The following is a 22771-nucleotide window of genomic DNA, read 5'->3' on the forward strand; positions in this document are numbered from 1 at the left end:
TGCACGGCGGAGCTGGGTTAAGTTTCAGGGCACCTGACAGGTTTTTAACTCATTTCAGTGAGCGGAGGTGGCTCCTTCCACAGTGAACCTTGCCCTTCACAATGCAGAGGCTGGGGGAGAGCGTGCAGGTTCCTGTTAATCCACACACACTAAGAATTTGTACAGTTTATGTATTCCAATTATCCAGACAAATACTAACGTTGAGCACTAACTCTATCAACAAGCATGACTTGGTCTGAGTATTTTCAGAGGTTTAGTGTCCACAGCATGCCAGCCAAATCTGAAGGCTGTTGTGGAAAATGAAGCATCTCAGGCCTATAAAAACTGACAAGGAGAAATCAATGTTTTGCTGCAAAACATTGCTTCATATTGCAGCCGGTTGCAAAACAGCCAGTGATCCATTTCTAGCGGAGGCAGAGGCTGGCTTATTCAGAAAACAGCTTTTTTAAAAAAAAAAAAAAACACCAAAAAACAACTAACTTTGCAATACTGAGATACATAATTTATACAGAGGCTTGCCACTTACGCCAGCACACGCACCAGTGTCATCAATATTTTAAATACCGAGTACCACACTGGTTGTCAAACGCACGTCAGCAATTTCCTTTTGCCTCTCTACTGGAGAGAAGTAATCAGGCTGAAGAAGAATCCGGATGAGCCCTTTCAGCGAAGAGCTTGCTTGAGACCAGAGACTAACTCTATTACATATTTTATTTGAAATACAAGATGTGGCAGGAGCAAAACAGTTGGCCGTAGCCAACCAACAAAAAATGTCAGTTGGCTGCCTCCACACGCTATTAATTTGAAAAAATAATTTCATAATACAACATGAGGCTGTATATGTTTATTCATCGTCAGTAATTTTTGTACACAAGGCAAATATTAATAGCTGAAAGGCAACACTTTTGAAGAGTATGTACAGAGCAATGTACAAGCGAGTGTAAGAGGTTTTAAACTATTAATCAATTTAACCATTTTATAAAAAGGAAGTGATGCTTTTTCTTCTAAGACCTCCCTTAGAAATAATTTATTGCCAATCTTAAACTAAAGCAAGGAGAAAAAAAATTTACAATAAAAAGTAGTCCCTGGAAAGTTTATAAAAAGTTAAACATATAAAATTGTAAGCCACAAACATTTATACAAAGCTAATACAAATCTTGGTTTTGTTAAAGATCTATGAGGTTGTTACAAAATATATTTTTACATAAAGGCTTCACGTAAGGTAAGCTCTCACTGCTACTGAAAGCGCAGGAAAGCGGTTTTAAATAGTCTGCAATTCAACTTATTTTCAAGTACAATGCAAAGAAATTGCAAAATGGCACTGTATTGCAATGCTGTGTAATTTAAAAAAAAAAAACTATGTTAATGGTACCATCAAATAGACAAGACCTGTAAAGTTAACTTGTGAACAATTCAGTATGGCATGAAACTTCTGATCATTTTGAAACAGGAAATGTTATTGTTGGAAAATGAACCTTCTGCAACCGTCCTTAAAGAGAAATAACCAGAGAAGTCTTCCGATGGCAATGGACATGTTGAACATGCACAGTTCTCAGTCTTTAAGCAGTGAGTTGCTCCCGAACACGGTGAGCAGATGCAGTTTGATCAAGCTTTCTGGGACTTGATCATAAATACTATTAGCCAAGTGTCATGAAGCTTGAAACACCCACCTGATCTGAGCAATTTGCTGCAATAATTCTGATGGGCAAAATTTAAAGCTAGTTTCTAGACAACTGAGTCCAATATACAGCCTTTGAGATCAATGAACCCACCTGATTTTTTTTTTTTTTAGAGCAGATATTCTAGAAGAAAGCTTAAGTTTTACACAAACTGATGGCTTACGCTCCCACATACAATATATAAAAAAAGTAAAATTTTTAAAGCCCTGATGAACAGCCACAGTTTTCAGGTATCAATCAACTCAGTTTAACACACTGCAGCAGGGAACAGTCACTAAAACACCAATTTCACCTTCAAGTACAGGAAGGCTGTACGAGACAGTGGTATATCTCCATATGGTCAGTGATCAGTGATCTTTTTAACAGAGCTCACTCCATCGAAGAGAACTAAGAAAGTTTTGAGAAACTTGATTTTCTACCTGCGTTCCCACCTTCACTAGAAATATGTCCTGACCTTGTACCACAGACCGGTTTACACGAACAAGCTTCACTCTTACTAGCTAACTGTGACTCATTTGTTTGCTTCAGGATAAAAATCAGTCTGTTCAAAACATCAATCCTTCAGCTCTTGTACCAAAATTACATCCTGCTTTATAGAAATAATATTTAGAAACAAATCTAAAAAGAAATACAACAGTACACGTTGTGCTCCTTTTCAGGTAGCTAATGAAGAGTAAGTTTGAAGATGAAAAAGCCAAACGTTGATTCGGTTTGTTTAGCCAGTATGTTAACATAGGAACCATGTAAACAGTTACATCAAGGTTAGTTGCCTCACCCCCTCTGAAGAAGTGGGAGTGGGAAACGCAAGCGAGTGATTTGACTCAGTCATTTCATTAAAATAATTCATTTCTGCCTGAGATTCATATAGTGCTTATCTACCAGGGCCCACTTTGTGAGAAGTGACCCAACACTGCGGGGTCCACCTTGCTATCTTACAGGCCCTGGTGTTCACAGGGAAAGTGATCTGAAAGGATTAAAAACAGTTTTTTTGTGTTGGCTCAGGGGAGAAGCCTGCTGAATATTTTTCCCACTTTAGCTAACGTCAGAAGTGCCCAGCGCCTTGGTGATACTGACTGTATCCCTGGACTGACATCAGTTTTGAGGATCTTTAGTAAATTAACAGGTCCCTTGACACAAAATTCATCAGCATTTTACATAAACAAATTTGTTTAGACAAATTCCTGGTAATCTTCGTATCATCCACTATCCAGTCTTCAGTCTTTTCTGCAATCATCTAGTCTGACATCCGGCAAAACACATACTACAGACCCTCTCCAAATTAATTATTTTAATCAGAGCAGAGATATGTCTCTTTTCAAAACAGAAACTTGTTCAGACAACTGTCAGCAATGGGAAAAAACCAAACCTACTACTCCTCTTGTTGACTAACAAGAGTATGGATTTGTTCAATTTCTGCTTTCCAACAGTGGACTTTGAGGCTACTAGACAGAGGTTTGTTGTCTGCTGATGTAGCATTTATAGCTCAACCAAATCAACCTGTCATCCTTCTCCAAAGAGGGAAATGGAGAGCTTCTGGACTCCCATTACAGACATGGTGTCCAATCCTTTAAATAGCCTCACTAGCCTTTTTTGAGGTCTCCAGTTCATCACCCTTCTTGAACTGCTCACATATGACCTGAAGATATCAAACCAGAAGTAATCATATCCATGTCCAGTAAGGAGACAAAATCTACATTAAATATCCCCATCTAAAGATTACATTAATCCTCCTGACATCGGCATTGCACCTAGACTTTATGTTTAGATTACGCACTGTGACTTCTCCCAAGCTCTTTTCAGCATTCTTTCCTCCCAAAATAGTGCCTTATCGCAGAAATCGCAGACTAATCTATGACTACTCATTGGATGATATAAAAAAATAGAGGTCTTTCAAAGCACCTAACTAAATAAAAATACACTATTCCCCTTCTACTGACAGGAGAACGAGGTACAGAGATGTTAATACAACTTACAATCACAGTAAGTAAAAGGCTAAGTTCAGAAGACAGGCAGCTTTCCTATGTTTCTAGCAGGGACACTGCTGAGAATATTATGTCACACCGCTTGCCACGTGTGCGGTATGATAATAAAAATTCATCTAAGAAAGTATTGGCCAGCATCATGATCCACAGGAATTGGCCGGTTCCATGGGGCAAAGTGGCAAGCTGAACTGCCTACGTGACACTACAGTCTGGGGGAAACTTGGTAGCGGCACTACTTTTTAAAACACAAACTCACAAGCGTACTCTCAGTTTGTAGTATGCTGTGTGGGGTATGAGGATTTCTGGGCAAGAAGTATTTTTTTTTTTTTATTCACATGGCAACAGTAACATCCACCCCCCCACCCCCACCCCCCCCAAAAAAAAAAAGAAACTGCAATGGAACTTTTGGTAAAATACTCTTAGTCACAAGCAGCACTCTGGAGTACGCTGCGCAACGTATTTGGGTCAAGTACACTTAGGATTGCTAGACCCAATTGCAAAGTCTCAGAAAGAACCTCACCAGTGAAGCACGTTCTGCTGTGACATGTTCTTTTTTCAGAAGAAAACATTCATCTTCACGGTGTCAGCTACACAAGGCCTCTGCTGGGAACACACATGCTCACATAAGGCCACTGAAAATACCGTAGGAGGACAGAACACAAGAGGCACTTAGGTTTGCAAGTACTTCTATCCATCACCAAATGCTTACTGATTAAGATGAGGCACACTGTAAGAAGTCATGAAGAAAGTAAAAATAAACCAGTGCTATATTAAAGCGCTTCAAGAGCAGGTAAGGTACCCACATGTAACATCTGGTTAGTGAAGATAAGAAATACAAGTTTAGCTTGCTCCCCCTTCCCACATCAGAATTTCAAGAGGACCGTATCATAGTGCTCTGTGCTTTGCCATGGCTCCAAGACGTACGTACACTGCAACAGAGTGAAACCGTGTACTGTGCCATTCACTAATTCCTCGTCACTAGACTTCTGCCTGCGTTAGTACTTCCTGCCAGATATGTCTGAAGCTTCCAATCTAAGTATTTTTAAAGCACTTCCTAGTCAAACCCCATGCAAAGATTGATACTTAAACAGGAAGGACATTACACCCATGAATCCTAGCTTCAAATAGATGATTCCAGCAAGGGATTTATGGGATTTCTAACCAACAATAGACCTGAGAAATCGTAAGTCAGCTATGGTATCACAGTCTTCATAACGAAGTTAGATGTGAAAAGTTTCTCCCCCCCTTAAATTACCGCCACAGTCTAACAATTGCAACAATTTCATTGAAGTTTGGATTTGGAATTCTGAAGGTGGAATTAATTTTCTAGGATAATATACACATTCTTAAAAGGTCAAATTTACCACTTTACAGGTAACTTAGACATAGTTCTGCTATAAAATTACAACTTGAGTCAACTTGAAGCTACACTGGAAGAGATTAAGCCTGAATTTCTGCAGAAATTGGCAATAATGTGTTCAGCAGCAGCTTTTAGCCACATATCAAGAAGTCTGACAGGATCTGGATTTCTCTACTCCTGCTGTAAACTTCTAGTTAAAAAAAAACAACACACAAAAGTTACTCAAATAAAAATGTCTTTTTGCACATCACTGTAACATAAGCTGCTTGAGGTTGTCGTGAAGGATGGTATCCTTGACATCACGGAAAACTAGCCGGATGTTTTCTGTGTTAATAGCAGTGGTGAAGTGGTGGTAGAGGGGCTTCTGCTGCTGGTCCCGGCGTTTAGTACGAAAACAATCCACCAGGAATTTTTGGACATCTGTTAAGCAGTGGGGATCCCCTTCAAACTCTGGAAAATAGTCTTTGATGCTCACTTTTTGTACTTTTTCCTCAAGCAAGTCCGTTTTATTTAAGAAGAGAATGATTGAGACGTTGCTGAAAACGCGGTTATTGACTATTGTTTCAAAAATGTTCAGGGATTCCGTAAGGCGATTCGTTTGCCGATCCTCCATAAGCACTTGGTCAAATTCACTCGAGGAAACAAGGAAGAGTATTGATGTGACACTGTCGAAGCACTCGAACCAACGTTTCCGTTCTGACCTTTGGCCACCTACATCAACCATCTTGAAAGGAACATTTTTTATTTCAAAGTCGTACTCATGAATCCCTTTTGTGGGTCTTCGTGCCAGCAGTATATCTTGCTGTGAGGGAAGATAATCCTATAAAAAATAAAGGAGAGTTTGCTGATTAGGATACAAGTCCCAGGCATGGTGATCACAGCTGACTTGCAATCAAGAGAAAAGCTTGCAGAGGAACAGCACAATGTTTTGAATAAACATACACATGTATGTGTATTTATATGCTAACATTGAAGCATTTTGGAAAGATCTAGAGTCCAAAGCAGGAAACACACCCAATATTAAATCAAAACACGTACCCCAGAGAACTGAAGCTTTCCATTTGCCACATGACAAGGATCCATAAACAACCTGAGAGGTGTACCATCAATTCCTCATGCCAGTTTCCCTCATTCTGGATTACTTTATGCTTCATTCATCCTCTTCCCACAAAGCTGGGAAACAGACTGGCTGCCAACACTGCAATGCAGCAAATGGGGTCTAAAACAGATTTCTCAAATCAGTAACCACCGGAGTATCCCATTCTAACTGTGGGCACGCAGTTCCTCCCACGTTCTCGTGCATACTGTACGACTGCTTCTAGAAAAAAGAGCTGCTCCACTAAGTAATTTTTAAGGCAATCAGTTATGCCAGAAAAGCAAATCTAAGCAACTTACTGTGTTTGTGCCATGGATCTTTTGCATCCAGTTGTATTGGTCCAAAAAGTCACTTTTATTAGCTGTGTGCGACACCTGTAAGCTCACACAGCCTGATTTCGTCCAAAACATACTGTGCAATTAGTAGAATAGGAGAACAAACAGACAGCTGAGAACAGCAACCCCTTCCCAGTAGTACAGCCTAGGAGGGCACCCGAGACAGCTGTACCCTGAAGTTCTCCAGCCTGCCTTTTCCCCCATAATTAAATAGGCAGGATAAGTGTTTTTTTACTATTTTTTTGACTGTTACATGAACAGTCATCATCAACGGATGCAGATGCTAACAGGAACAGGAATTCTTATTAGTCAGCTTTTGACAGCATGAAATTCAAGATTCGTATTGGGGATTTCTTCATTCTTAGAATTACACTTTTGCATATGGTCCAAGTCTTTCTGCTATTTAAAAAGTACATCTATAACAGACAGCTGGCTGACGCTGAAGTTTAAAGCTTTTTTGTTCACTTGTTATGGAAACTCTTCCTTACATTTTTCCAGCATTTCTCACAACTTCAGAGGGAGTTTAGGTTTCAGAGTTGGAATTTTAGTCTCCTGTTAGTGAATGATCTATGATCTTCCTTTGACAGTGCCAGTTACCAGACTTGGAGCTTTTATAAAGATGTGTAAGACCATGGTCCAGAAAGTCTGACTCAACTAGTAAGCTGGGGCGGGGGGAACACACAACTACATGGCTATTTAAATACTAGTATTCCAAGTTTAAGGCAGCTGGGCAAGTTTGATCCACAACCTTTAAGAAAGCAATTTTAGGAATCACGAAGTAAGCGTAACGTTCCAAAAACTCAAGGATCACTTTGCTTTAAAGTAAGCTGAAAAGTGAAACTAGCTAGAGAGAGACTGTTTTGTTTGAACTCCCGGGTTTCTTTATTCGAGCTGCCCATGACTAAGGCACTGATTTTTATCGTGGCACGAATTACAAAGCGGCTCTCTGAAGCACGGGCTCCCCACCCTGCACTTTCTGCTGTAGTACTATTACACATCCAAAACCCGCACCACCTAAATCTCCAGGAGAGTTGAACTGCTAAAGCACTATCATGTTCTCTCCAAACTGAGCAACAGACATGTGCTTCCACCCCCTTGTCTGATTAAAAGAAGCAACTTTAAAGGGTAATAAGATTTTTGTCTTTATTTGTTAAAATTTGGGTCTTTTCTACCAAAATTTGTTAGAGAGGGAGAACAATCAGAGGAATAGCGCAATGACTGTATCAAATGTCATTGGGTACATGTGATGGGATTTTGAGTAAAGCTGAGTGTTAACATTCAGGCAAGAGAATGTCACAGGTTCAACACTTATTCCATCTTTCAAACAGGAATGTATAATCTTTTGTTATTCAGGAAGTTAGTCTCAAGTTCTCAGAACAAAACCAGAAAGTCTTAGGAAAACTCAGGAGTGACTGAAATTCTTTAAGTAAGTAAATAAATAAAATCAATTAATATAATAGGCAAAGCCATATATAACATATATAACATTGAAACAAGAGCACAAAGCAAACTCTTCTGGGAGTTGGCCTGTACTGTTTATTCAGTAAAGCTTTCAAGAATAAGGAATGTATCCCTACAATTTCTGACAAATTCCCTCTCGAGTATTATTACTCATTTAAAATTCCTTCCACACTTGCAACCACAAATAAAATCCTTTCAAGTGCTTTCAAGCTCTACAGGCACAGAAGACCTACCATGTTTTATACCAGATAATGGCTACCCCTGATGCAACAGTCTGCAAATGAGTGCACTGGAAGTCAAGTACTTGGTATAGAGCCATCATTTGGCTACAGGAAACTAAATACAACAACTTCTAAGACATCTCCCAGTGTTCTAGTTATCTTTTTGAAGGATGATTATGTTTTCTCTCTCAAGCCCAGATCCTTGGGATACTAGCAGCTGGCCACTGCAGCAGTTCTGAACTAGCCCCTTTCTCACTGTTGATCCCATTCTCCATATCTGGAGGCTGCAGCATTAGGTGAGTATTTTCCTGGGACGGCACTGAGTATTATTTTCAAAGTCCTTTCAAAGTTTCACCATTGTCAGTCAGTACTTTTCCTGCAAGCACCCCCAAGCACACTCTCCTTTTCTACACTTCGCCCAGTCTTCCATGTTGACTGTTTTCTTTTTCACCTTCTTCCATTTTGGTGGGTTTTTGGGGGGGAAGGCTTATTGGTTTTTTTTGTTTTATTTTCTGTGCAGTTCTATTTGCCTGCAAGCACAGCTCTTCCCAAGGATATATATTGATATTGACTCGGAACATGTGCTTTCTTCCTGAATTGTCGTCGTCTTCAAATGCACTACGGTCTGTTTTCTTCTAAAGGACTTCTTTTGGTTACCAGGAGGCTGTTTTGGCTATCACATCACTGTTTGCCTAGCTAAAATTAGAATTTAAGGCATGAATAAGATCCAATCGCAACATGGAAAGTAATGTCTCTCTATGAGATATTTGGAATACATATAGTCGGCACTAGCAGTTGAAATAACAACAAACAGTTGCAAGGAATCCAGCCGATCCCACGTGTATATGCCAGCCAGCGACTCTTTATTTTGCTGATCTGATTAAATCTGAACATTAAGTTCTTTTCCCTACGCACTGTTATCATCAGCTCCGTTTTGGCAAGAGGCACAAGAATTGCAGGTCTATGTTTATAAGCAATTTAATTGCAGGTCAGGCCAGTTGTATCAGATAACAGATAAGAACAGTAAAATACTTATATTAATAGAGTTTGGGGAAATAATCATTAGATAAATCTTGCATATAGATAAGAATAAACCAGAAGAACCTATCAAATCTTTCACTCAGTAACATAACTTAGCTAGCACTTTTTCCACAAAGACGTAACATTTTCTATGACAGCAGATCTTGAAGAGTCCCTCTGTATCTCAACACCATTTGGTCTAACTTTATCCAGAAAAGCTGTAATTCAGAACTCAGCATTCCCACAGCAACATCAGACCTACAATAAGTGTGTGTATATAAAAATATATAAAAAAAAAATAGTGACTTCAAGTTTCATGCTTTAATCAAAGAATGGACTAAGGTTTCTAAATAAAGAACTTTGAAAAGAAGCTGCAAAAATTTTTACCCAAATGTGCGCAAATGGGGGGGGCGGGGAGGGGGAAGAAAGAAAAAACCAAAACAACAACCTTTGAAACTAAAGTGGCGTTGGATTCAAAGACCATGAGAAATCCACCATTAGCAAAAAGTTTAGCATTCAAGTGAGTGCAGTTCATTGTATTGCCTTATACTCAAGGCCAAATCAAAATTCAGAGAGTGAGTGCTGGAGTTCTCAAGCAAGATATCTGGGAAGTGTATGCATTCTGCAAGATCATCACCAGTGCTCTAGTCAGAAAAATGATAGTTCAAAGCACGAAAATAGTCTGGCTTAAAATTAAATTTTTATCTGTTAAAGAGAAAAAAAAATGAAATTAAGCATGATGTAACAGGATTCAACTGAAGTGGTTTGGACTCCTTCATCATTTCTTAGCCATCAGCTGGAAATGACCATGGAGAAACTGCCTCCCCATGGAGTTCAAGCTAGCATCTCGTTTTAAAGGCAGTTTTTCCACATGCCATTTCTGCAATACACAACTAATGAGTATCGGCATACAACTTCATTATTCAACAGTAACCAACATTTCTATCAAAAAGTGTTCTACAGAAGTTTCAGCTTTTTCCTCAGAGAAAACAGATTTTATTCTGTACCAGGTTTGTTTATTTTAAAGTAGATACCACAGAAAAGTACCACTGACCTGTGCACTGATTTAACTTAGTGTTCCTAACTGGATATATAAAAACAAAAGCAGTAATTTTTGGCTATCAATTAGTGTGGAAGTGCTACTTTAACAGTCTTCTGACTCGACAAGCATTTGTAACTTGCTTTTTGTTCAATTTCTACAGAAGTTTTATTTCCAGAAAGTCTCTTGGCCCTTGCATTGCCCTGTGTTTTTGACATGTCAGTGATGAACTGCTGAGATAATGGGACAGTCGAAGTTAACTAAAGATAAAGTTATCTGAGTAGACACTAATTACGTTTCATCTGTTTAAAACAAAGACTACTTAAAACTCAAGACAGGGAAAAAAAAAAAGAACTTACTTGTTCTCCAAGTTTATCCAAGTTGTCCAAGAAATACTTTACAGATTCCCCCTAAAAACAAAGCAAACGGTTATTTAAATAAGTGGCACACTTGATCCCAATAGTTTACATTCTGAAGTCCAGTTAATTTACCAAAATCTAGATTTAAGTGTTGTAAGCTTTAATCACTACCATTTTTTACGCAGCCATCCTAAGAGCACAACTGACGTTTTGTTTTTAGGCCAGTTAATATTTAAGCTTAAAAGCATAGGTAGGCACATTTACAATAGTTAAAATTCTTTCCAAGTTTAGAATTGCTAAATAAATTCTACAGCGTTATCCACAGGGAGTATCAACGAAGCAACCACGCCTTCGTTATGAAAAGATACATTCAATTCTTCTAACCCTTTGAAGAGTGCATATACAGGCATTCAGGTACAGGGATTACTCACTGGAGATAAGTTAATTTCTAACTGCATTGCCATACGATCCCATTCATACAGGTACTTCCCCTGAGCATAGCAAATGACTAGCAGAATAGAGGATGAGAAACCACAACAGATGAAGCATTTTACTAAACTTTCTTATCAGAGACCAAGTCAGACAAGAACTCCTTACTCTGGGAGTAACGAACAGAGCTCTGCGCCGCCATACTGCATGATATCACACCTACTATACAGGTTATCTTCCAGATTCAAGCAATCACTGTCCTTGCAAACAGTAACTGCAGTTTTTAATCCCTCCAGTAATGCGGAACTAAAGATTTTTTTATTGTAAGCCTGAACTACAGCCAACTCTCCAGAACTCTTTTAGGGTGCTGGGATTAAGGAAGAACTCTTACAAGGATGCTGCTGAACCTGAGTTCACTTGCAATAGGTAACGTACTGATTGACTTTATTGCAAAGGAACATAGTACCTTTTTAAGATTCTCAGCATCATCACAGAAGCAGAAACATGCTTCCTTTTCAAAGCTCTTGATTACCAAGCTGTAACTTATTTACTTTATAGTAAATACAGAAAAGAAACCATCTGTGTTTTCACTCTGCGGATGGAAGAGCAAGAATTCTGACTGAATTTTCTTGATGAGAAATTCAAGAAGCATCCAAGGCTGGGGTGACTACATAAGCCAGACAAGTGAATTAGGACAGGAGTTACACCCTGATAATGACTTCCCCTCACTTGAATTTGAACTCTGCAAACTTATCTAGGAAGAATATCAAACCTCAATATTAAACTGTGTCATCTAAACAGCAGTGAAGTAGGGTACGGTAAATAATACAGTCCAAAAAGGTTCTAGCAGACACATAACCTTTGCAAGTTCTCCAGGTACTAAAAAAAGTTACATAATACAAGTAGATACCGCACCTTTAAGCGTGCAATTTGAACATCAACTTTTAATTAGGCAAGACTGGGACTCTGGTTGAAACATGCCTTGTGCTCGACACACCTGCAGGGAAAGAGTCCAACACAGTTCTACTACCTTATTTTACCTTCTATTTGGCTTAACATTACTGATTTTCTCTAGGGTGACAAACTGCAGCAGTAACACTAACCATTTTAAAGCCTGGCGGCACACAGCAGCAACTGCTTGCAATGACAGCAGTATTTTACACCTACATCTTTTTCAGCACTTCAGAAATCCATTTTAGCCTCAATCCCGTACAGAAAGTGTATGGGGAAGAGCGTTCCTATTTCACAGAAAATAAAAATACACAACCTTGATGCACAAATCCATCAAACTTCCCAAGCAGGAGTAACACGATCAGAATTCAGGCCTTCTAAGTACTAAGAATGTAGCTGGCTGTAGCTGAATGTTAAGACAAAATAAAGTTTAAGGTCAGACTTAATTTCTTTTTTAGGTCCTAGTAGGAGCTGGCAACTCTCCCTCCCCCACAGGACTACATACAAATCAGCCAGATTTCAGACTCATTAAGTGGAGGTATTTATTCTAGAATACCTGGGCCTCAGAGGCTGTAAGTATGCGTGTGTGTGTGCGCGCATGCATACATATATTTTAATCTTAGACAGTCCTTTTTTATACTACTTAGGGCAATGCCTACTCCCTAAAGAAGCATTAACTCCGCAATACTGGAATGCATGAATTACTGCCTCTCCTGTAAGTCCCAGGGCTTACTGCTACTGCAATGGATTGAGCAGTTGGAGCAGACAAGTAAGCCACAGCCTGTAAAGGTCACAAAACACCCCCAGAAGCAGCTTCCCAAAAGAGGGGATTTCCTGAAAACACAAATGCAAAACACATCGGCCTGCAGCAACAGCAATGCTCTAGAGCCACATATCCAACAGTAAAGTAACTGCCAGAAAGCACACCAAGAAGACTGCTTAGCTTTCTAGGCTGTCAGGTATCAAAGTCAATGGCAGACAAATATCAAGGTGGCCATTCTGAAACTCAAGAAATTAAACTATAAAAGCAATCAGTTACAAGCACAATACAGTTAATAAAGCAGTGACATATCAGTTTCCCTCCTCCACATCTTCGGCTCAGTCACTGGGTTCTTCCCTTATGAAAATCTATTCAGACAACTAATGTGACACACCAAGCAAGTGCCATCAACGTGACTCAACTCTGTATTTAAGGATAAAAGTTGTTCAATCATTGGCTTTTATCAATTTGCATGGCATAAAGAACTTACAACAGCTTCAAATTCATCATCTGTTCTTCCATCACGTTCCAGACACCCCTCCGCATCATACAGCTACAAGTCAATGTAACTAGTAGTAATTTTCTATCTGACCTGGACATGTTCATATTAGCAGGCTAAGGTCTGCTAACTACAGATACTCTCTAACACCAAACTACCACGACTAACAGATTGTTATCAGAATGCACTACTTTAGAACTGAAGAGTTTTGACCCATTTTAAACAAGCTTCAAAAAGGCAGCATTACAAAGCAACCAAGCAAGACTTCTGATCCTTTTCCAAAGGAGTGAACCTATGTATTTTATGCAATAATGAAGAGAAACCCACTGAAAAACCCACCACACAACAACCAAGGAAAACCTTAATGTTAAAAGTGAGTAAGAAAATTATCTGTTCACAGTCCTGTACGACAACAGCTCCAAAGACAGCTTCTGTGTTAGGCTACTTTTTCTTGATATTGGATACAGAACTAGATCTCACTCTGTAAATCAATGACAGTGGCTATATTTAAATGGCTGTATTCACAGACAGTTGTTGCATTCTAAAATTTCCCTTTAGATAAACTGTAAACTCTCTGGTTTACCCTAGATGACTAGAAAAAAGAAACTGGGTTTCCCCATTCTGCCCCACTAACTCCAGTGTGGCTCACCGCGTCCAGACCCTACCACGTGCCTGTTGCAGCCGTCAGTCTGCTGCAATCATGCCACAAAGGAGCCACATCAATGACAAAATCAATAGGAGACTGAGAAACTGCAGGATCTACCCCCATTAAAAAACTCTATAGTTCTCCATGACATCCTCATTGTCTTCACGCCCATGTTCTGTGAGCATATACGATGGAAAATTAATTTAAAGATCTAGTTAAAGAAATATAGTGATGTGAAGGTCTTAAATTAGTCACAGGTAAACTTTTGGGGTTTTTTTTAAATGCAGGTGAACCCTTTGAAGTCATTTTAACAGTTGAGCAGTTCTGAACTGCCAACTTCTGAAGCGTGGTTGAAGATTACCAATGACCTGTTACACTGCAGGAACCATACCATTGAGCCTCATTCGTCCATTGCCCGCTTCCTTCTACTTAACTTAAAGCACAGGCCCAAAGCTGCCAACAGAAGTGACAAAGTCAAACGCAGGCTTGAGCGCATGTTGACATACTGCAATAAAGCAAACTTCTTGAACACACACCAATACAACAGAATGAATGGCCTACACATTAGCTTCAAAGATCTTCCAGTGCTAGGTGACAGTGCTTTTGCTCTTTTAATACAGTATTAAAATAAATCATATCAGAATATCAGATTTAAGCAATCACTTTGATTGCTTGTAGAAGATGCCCGTTTTTGTTCAGATGGAGTACACACATCTCAGCTGCAGCCCTTCAGCCTCCTCCTGACTCAGAAATGCATGTAAACCACAGGAAGTTGACTGTTAAATAACTTTATTCATAACTGTCAAGTATTCCATTTTCAGAAAGGTTTGATTCAAAACAGCTTGTGTGCCTCCTGGAGTCTTGTGAAGAAAGCCAAGCCAAGTCATTTCACCGTGAACATACAAGTGATTTACAAGAAAACACAACTAAATCATATTCTTATCAAGGCACTTGATGTTAAAACAGCAGCTTCCCTTACAACACTGCATTTATTTTAACTAGTCTTGCTCATGCCTGCACAATGAAATATCTCAAGTTTTATGTAATGCACTCTTTCTACAAAGCCAGGATTATAGCACATATTGGTCATTTACCTATAAGACAATAGTGTATTGTAGCTACTCATGTGGTCTTCTGAAGTAAACCAGATTAGTTATCTTTTATAAACAAAACATAGCACAGAGAAAGATTACTGTCTAAAATGTTGCTATAGCTAGTGCCTAAAGCAAAAGTAACCACAAAAATATTTTTGGGGAGGGGAAAAAAAAAAGACTGCATGAAATACACAACAGATGAACACATCTTTTAAACCCAGGAAGTGGCACCAATTTATTTGGTTTCCATGAAAACAATGTCAGCCATCTAAATATAATTTGTTGAAGCCTTAGCATAGCTAAATGGCTTTTTAGCTGTTCTAGGGGAACACAGACACCACATTTTTTCCAATAGCAATCACTTAAAAAAAAAAAAGAGAGAAAAAGCATCAAATAAAGATTTAGTCATCACAAGGTTTAAATAAAGAAACATACAATTTATCAAACCATCTACATTTGGCTGCAAGTTCACTGGAACATACTGAACTGATAAGATTTTAATTAAGTATCTGAAAGAATAAATCAGATATTTAAAGAAAATAGGAGATATCATTTAGTAATCTAGATTAGAATTATAAGAACCACTATACATTTTCTCTTCCTGACCTTGAATTTCTGGGAAAAAAGAAACAAAGATTTCCTATTTTATTTAATAAAAATCCCACAAAACCACAAACAAAACAAAAATAACAACAACAAAAAGCTTTTTTAAAAGCCTAGTTTAGAATAAGAACAAGTAGCTACAACGTTTTTAGGCTGGCATGTACATGCCTAAATTGACACGCAAACCAAACCATCCATAACATGGGAAAAGCAGCTTGAAGGAAGAAAGATGATGGAGGAATAACCAGAGCCTTAAAATTCTGCATTTTACAACACCCTAGTGATCCCTATAGCGTACGTTTCATTATGTATAGTTTTTTTTCTGTTAGAGGCTTAATCCAGATAAATCCATATCTGAGGATTTTGCCAAAGAATCCAGAGAAAAGAATATCTAACCTTTATTTTCTTGACACCCCACCCCAAGCTGATTCAAAAGATGACTGACTGCAAATCAATACTGCTGCTACTGCAGTTTCACCAGATGTCTTCTGAAATTTCAGTAATCAGCACAGAGATAATGAATGGAGAAATGTTTTAGTCAAATCAATGCAGATTTTCTAATGGGAGAGGTATTAGAGACCTACAACCTCCTCCCCCTCCACCCACGTGAGGGATGTCCGTAACATTACACAAAAGAGGCAGATGATCCAGATGATACATTTATACCGTGAATGCACCTAGCCCTAATTATATTATTGAGCTCAAATCCACAATAGCCTTGATTGTTAGACCAGTAGAAGTTGAACCAAGTCTTACGTCGAGACATTGAACTGGTTTGGCTTCTTTTACTGGCCTCAGACTTAGAGATAAATAAAATAATCTTGATTCCTTCACAGCTTTCAGGTTTCTACAAATTAACTTCTCTCACTGGTCACTCCTCCCAGTGCTTTCTAATGAGGATTTCTCTTTCAAACATGCCCCAGTCAACACAATAGGACAAAACTTCTACGTATTCATACCTATAACTTGTTTATTCAAGGAACTAAATTTAAAAACCAGGTACTTTCCCTATTTTGTAGCAGCAATTCAGCAACTTGCTTGGTACCTCCTAAGGTGAGGGGAAACAATTTGTTTCCCAATTGCCACTCCTATGCTCTAACACTTGAAATAGTGCTCTCTGTTTACGCAGAGTTTTATTAGCAGTGTTTCGGGAGTTTACAATAAGCATATACAATAACTAATTTTTAATAAGGGTGCTAAAGGTATTTAGGGAAAAGTGTTGAGGTAAGCAACAGTATATTTACTTACCAAACTGGAAGTCTGGGTCAAAATATTTGAGAGTGTGCTAACACAAAACACATTTCCTGGAGAGAAGTATGTTTCCTTTCTCTAAGTGTTAATTATGGCCAAAGTTATGTTAAAACCAGCATAAACTGGCACTCCCGCTAAAACAAAGCAGTCCCCATTTATGCCCACGCGAGCATTATTGCAGCCATTTGCAGACCAGCCAACTGGTCTGTGTTAAACTAATCCCTCCCTCCCTCAGAAGGAAGGGCAAACTGCTTTAAAATGGCACTGCTGCCAGTGGAAGCATTAATGGACCAGCCTTAAAAGGGCTAAAGCACAGATACCATATGTCAAGATCAGACATTTCAGGATCTCCTAGTTTCCTTCTCTCCAGCTCAACCATTTGAATGGTCATTTAAACCTGATCTGCCCATTTTCAAAGATAAATTTTAAGTATGTTGAGATTCATTGCTGCTTCTATGTAAGACTGGGGAGTTTCAGACACAGGCTACATTTGCTTATACAGGAGTACAAAATAATCCTGTTCTCCAACAATACGTGTCACAAATGCGTCACAGCTCATCCTACCTCTGAGAGCACTATCCTATTTCCTCTTTTCAGCACTTCCTGCGTGCAGCTCGAGTTGCAGTTGACTTTTTTCAAAGCAACCAGAACTGCATCATGCGGTGTAGAAGTGAAACCTGTCTCGTGTTCGGTCACACAAACTGAGTATCTGTCCTAAAAAAAGGAAAGGTTGAAATCCTGACTCACAGAAGTAATCTTTTGTAAAACCTTTTGGTCGCAGCGCAGAATTTGTATTCAGAACAGCTGGATCACATTGGGTGGAGGGTGCTCAACAGCATGAAGCTACGAAAGCACCAAGAAAGGGAGGAGTCACACTAAGTTTATTTCATGGCTGACATTTTTATCTTGCATAATGGCGTTAAAGAAAGGTGAAGGGGTTTAAGAAGGGTTTTAAACCAATAATATCCCTTTAATCTATTATCCCCTATTTACTGTGTAATCCAATTAATCCATAATTCTCAAAATGTGGATAACAAATGGAGGAAGACAGAGCACGCCAACCTGAGTTCTTGCACTACAACTACCTGGCAGCATCTGCAAGCTGCTGGGTACTCAGGAGCATCTGCTACGGCTGCCATACCCAAACAGCTGCGAGTGAAGGAGGGGAGGTAAGCCAAGCCACGCACAAGTCAGTCTAGAACTAAATACTCCAAATAAGGCTCCAGTATCAGCTGTTTCTCCTTCTTGCACTGAATTCAGTTTCGTGCTATCCTTCAAAGTGCCTCATTCACTTACACAATTCAGACTCAGATTTTCTCCAATCAGGACAGCATTTCCACTGTTTCAGATACAACACGCTATCCCAATTAATCAAATGAAGACATGATCAAGCACTAAGCAGAACTTAATCCGCATACTAGTATACCACTCTTCCAGTTTTGAATTACTTTCCTAAGAGGGAAGAAAACCAATTTCATTTTTCTTAGCTAGGTATCCCTCCCCTCTCTGAAGAAGGGATGTAATTGCCAGATTCTTAACAAAACTTGCTTAAAAATATGAAAATTCACTACAGCTTTTAGGCATGAAACAGCACTCCTCTAAAGCCTACAGAACTACAATTTCTTCCATGCAAGGCACTCTGTTATCACATTTCCAACTAATTCTGAAAGACTACTTGGAAACCAGGATGTGCCATATTCTATAAAGATGAGAATTTTAAGAAACTGCATAGCTTTGAGCTGTATGAAGCGATACTCCGTTTGTAAAACTCAAGAGCAAAACCCAAAAGTCTCCTGAGACTCTTTCCCACAATTAAAAACCCTAGGAATACACGGCATTTATCCTGCCGTGTCATTTTCCTTAGGATCACCAATGCTTCCAAATAGGAAGACTCAAGTCTACTGCAGCCCCTTCTAGAGATCAGAGCCAGGTTAAGAAATGCAATAAATGGCATATGGGACACAACACATGCAGAACCAGAGCATCTAATGATGATGCTTCTGTTTGCCAGAACCTGAACAGAAATTAAACCATGAAAGCAAATTAGGATATGCTGTTCACAAGATCAGGTGCACTTTCTTTCTTCAAAGATCTTTTTACTCTCTACCTACCAAACTCCTCTTCCAGGAAGTTTACTTTAGGAAAGACACTGATACTTTGCAAAAGATTTTCAAATTTCATTGATGAAACAAATCTTCCAAGTCACGGCACACACATAGACCTAGAAGCCATATGAATGCACTGACCAAGAAGAAACAGCCACCTCCCAATTACTATTTACACTCTGGGAAGCATCTATATAAACTTCAAATGTTCTGCACACAAAACAGACTGGAACCAGACTGTAAACATTTGCTCTTCTTTCAGTGCACTGACCCACTGGCTCCATGACTTCATGTGTTTGCAACTCAAACTGCATTTAATCTAACACTGAAGTAGTAGTGAGTCTGCAAATCTGTCATCCATCATTTAGAGCTTTACTTGCTTCCAAGTTGTACAAGACCAGCAAAGGCTCCCAAAAACATGACAAATATTTGGCACGTGGAAACATATCAGCACTAAAACTGGCCACATTGAACTTTAAGATGCTTGAAAAGCCCATTATTGCATACTCTGTAAACTAAATCACGACATTTCAAAAGCAGAACCCCAAACTAGATACCAATGCATGCACTGAAGTATCCCTAGGATTCAGTTTTAAAATACATATGGTTCCCCTTTCAGCCTCATGAAAAATCCAGATGAACAAATGCTTTTTAGTTCCTTCCTCTGCCTCAATTAGCAGAATCAATTTCAATTAAGTTCTGGTATTTCTGTTTGCAAACAGTGACATACTAATATATCAACTCTTCTTACCAGCTATCTGACAAGATTCAGTGATAATTTACTAGGTCTTGTGAAAGACCTAGGCAGATCATTAGATGAATGTTAGTGTTTTTAAAAGTCACTAAAAGCTGTGTCTAAAGCACCCAAAGTAACAGTAAAGTACACAAGACTCCCTAAACAGCAGCAACATCCAGGAGGCTGCAAATATTTCAGATCACTTGTAGAATTTCATACCAGAAATTAACTAAAACCAGAAAAAATAGAAATCAATTATTAGAGCAACTATATAAATGTTTGCTAGTGAAAACAGTTAAAGGTCCCAATACCATCCACATGTAAAATTTTAGTAGATCACCCTGCACAGAGTTTTTTTTAAACACACTATTTTGTGTAGATATTTTGCATTACAGATGGTGTCAGTGCACTGTGTTTCCTCGCCTGGAAATTCTGCATCCTCTTTATTTAGTCACCAGCGGGTGATCAAATACCGTCATGTGCCCAGTGAGAAGCGCTTCCAGGCAGTCTGCCGAGACTCCCGTTAGTTTGTTTAAAATCATTTCTTGGGCATCATTAATCAAAGGAAAAAGATACAGAAACTCGTGTGTGATTATGCATTCCCGTACCTCTCATCCATAAAAAGAATTTGGGGTCTTTTCAGTTCCTTGATTAAGTCACTGGAAAGGAGTATGATATTCCCATTATTTTAACTGAGCAGACTATGAAGTACTGGGAAAACATTTAAGGCACGAATGACCATGATGAAGAAGTGTGCAGCATGGTACAGTGAATTAAGGGCTGCCGAAGTCAACTCATTGCCTGTTATGGTCCAAAAATTTTCTTCTCTGAAATAGTTGAAGTTGTCAGTTACTGTGATGACAAAGAATCCTGGGTGTTTTCTGTATTTAAAATTCCTCAACTTTCCCAGCTGTATCACCTGATGTTTATTGTTAATGCAGGCATGCAAGTGGAGAAGATACTGGAAATAATTTAGGACCTTCTTTAGCTGCTGATGTAGTCTTAAACATTTTCTTTATTCACCATTTAAATTCGACCCATCAAACTACTTCGGCTGTAGAGCATAAGGGCTGTAGAGTATAAGGGTTAGTCTCTAGGATTATTCAGAGATTTTTATTTGGATTAAGTACATTTATTGTTTGAGGCTGCTGAGTTAACTAATATTGTGTTCCAAGCCCCATTTATTCACCTTTAAGATATAAATAAAGGCTTCAGATTCCAGAGCAATACAAGATACCACTTAGTATCAGCTAGACTCCATCAGCACCGTCAGTGATACAACTCGCTGTTCCGCCAAAGGGCAGGCTCTGCACCTTCTGAACTTCTCAACTCATTTGAGGTAAATTTAGATACTTACAAAAAAAAAGTGCCAATACAATGCCAAAAAGTGCCAATAGATACAATGCTGGTATGGAGGTTATCTTGCTTTCTACATGAAACACTAGTACAGTTATTCTATTGCTTTTCTTACGTAGTAAGGTCAGCTGCACTTACGTTTTCTCACATTTTCTTAAGCAACTTCCTCAGCTACCACAAGCTAAAGTTTCCTACCACTTTGCTAGTTCTGCATAAGAGGTCCAGCATGAACTCAGAACATATAAATAGCATTTATCACGATCTAAAGTTTAGGTCAATAAAGACAGCCAAAACAGTCATCCAAATACAACCTGAGTGTAATATGTGCTCAGTGACAGCAGACTTAACTGGCCTCTAAGGCTGAAGTCTTGTTACAGTAAACTCAAATTAGGGAACAGCAGCACAAATCAACACTGCCCCTGGCATCACACCGTAATCCTAAAGGATCCCGTATTTACATATGAAAAAGATCGCTCCATATTCTTTGCCTCAGGTGTAAAATTAATTTCACCTATATAGATGGAAGATCACAGCTGCATCCATACCACATGTTTTGCCAGCATGGAGATTTGCTGACAGCTATGAATACTGGGACTTTGTAGTTTAGATTGGGCTTATATTTAGTAAGTCATTTCTAAATGGACAGAGAACGGTGTAGCCATTGCTACATTTAAATTCTGTGAAGTAATGTAACGAGACAGTTCTACAGGTACTAACATGTAGTATCTTGCAGGTTAGTAGCCAGCAAGGAAATGGGCTCTGAATTAATGTTTGTACCGAAGTCTCATGTTACACTGTAAGCTGCAGAAGCAGCAAAAGCTCATCTAACACATTTGCGCCAATTTAAAAGAATCTGCTGAGAACAGGCTCATACATTCAAGACGTGTGAAAGGCTGAGAAAGTCTCTTCCTCTGAACTCAGAGGTTGCTGGCATGCACAGCATATTCAGAAGGGCACTTACATTTTACCTTTATTTAATCAGGGCTCAGTTATAGAAATCCAAATTTTTGCAAAAGTAGGTCACCTTTTAGCCTTCTGCAACAAAACATTTAGGAAACTAAGGCACACTGATCAATACAACATAGCTTGTTCAAGACAGAGTATGTATAAGAACACATCACTCTGCTCCCACGCTGCATTATGAAAGCCTGCATTTTAAAAGCAGTGGTTCCCCATAAACAGGTGTCTAGATTGAGTTTGAATTAAGAATTCATTCTCAGAGGTTGCACTGAAACCACACAGAAAAGATACACTTGTACAAGCTAAGGGTAGCACACAGGCGTCCAAAAAGTTGATAGCATTCTTGGTTGGAAGACAACTCGGCGAGCTTCTGTCTGGCACATGTGTGCTGGGATAAGATGTCCACATTAAGACAGCTCCCACTGAAAGCCCTCTAAATCCAGAGCAACATCTATGCTTGAAAATAATAGAAACAAAAAAGAATAGTAACGTTCAGAAAAAATTATGGCAAAGATGTTCTGCAGTAAAACCAGACCAGCTTGCACTACAGCATCAATTGGCAATACAAGACCACTGTTCTCCAAACACTACAACATTTTCCTGCTAAGAAGAAAAGTCAGCAGGCAGGAAAGGAAGAATGGTGGAAAGGGAAGGCGGCAGTCCCAGGAACAGCCTTTCAAAGCACAGTAACTCACAGAGGCTGAAACAGAAGTCCTAATCCCAATTTGGAAAATGATAAAAAAATGCACTTTGTGTTAAATTAGTATAAAAGTTCACCTGAAGATCATTCAGCTTAATTAAAATATTACGGTCAATCCCCGCTACCAAA

General features: G+C 39.0%; 1 protein-coding gene across 2 annotated transcripts in view; it reads right to left on the reverse strand.

Annotated features, from left to right (window-relative positions):
* Positions 1-829: 829 nt before the first annotated feature.
* The window catches only part of GNA13 (G protein subunit alpha 13), a 29944-nt gene continuing 8002 nt past the window's right edge, over positions 830-22771 (reverse strand). Inside the window, exons 3-5 of one of the 2 annotated variants that reach the window (XM_075169435.1) lie at positions 17350-17499; positions 10553-10603; positions 830-5841 (exon numbers count right to left, since the gene is read on the reverse strand). In XM_075169435.1, the coding sequence (XP_075025536.1) occupies positions 5269-5841; positions 10553-10603; positions 17350-17499 (774 nt within the window). In that variant the 3' untranslated portion in view covers positions 830-5268. The remainder of the gene's footprint in view (positions 5842-10552; positions 10604-17349; positions 17500-22771) is intronic. The other variant, XM_075169436.1, reaches the window with a different exon arrangement.

This window comes from Calonectris borealis, chromosome 20, assembly GCF_964195595.1.
Source record: "Calonectris borealis chromosome 20, bCalBor7.hap1.2, whole genome shotgun sequence".
Taxonomy (NCBI): domain Eukaryota; kingdom Metazoa; phylum Chordata; class Aves; order Procellariiformes; family Procellariidae; genus Calonectris; species Calonectris borealis.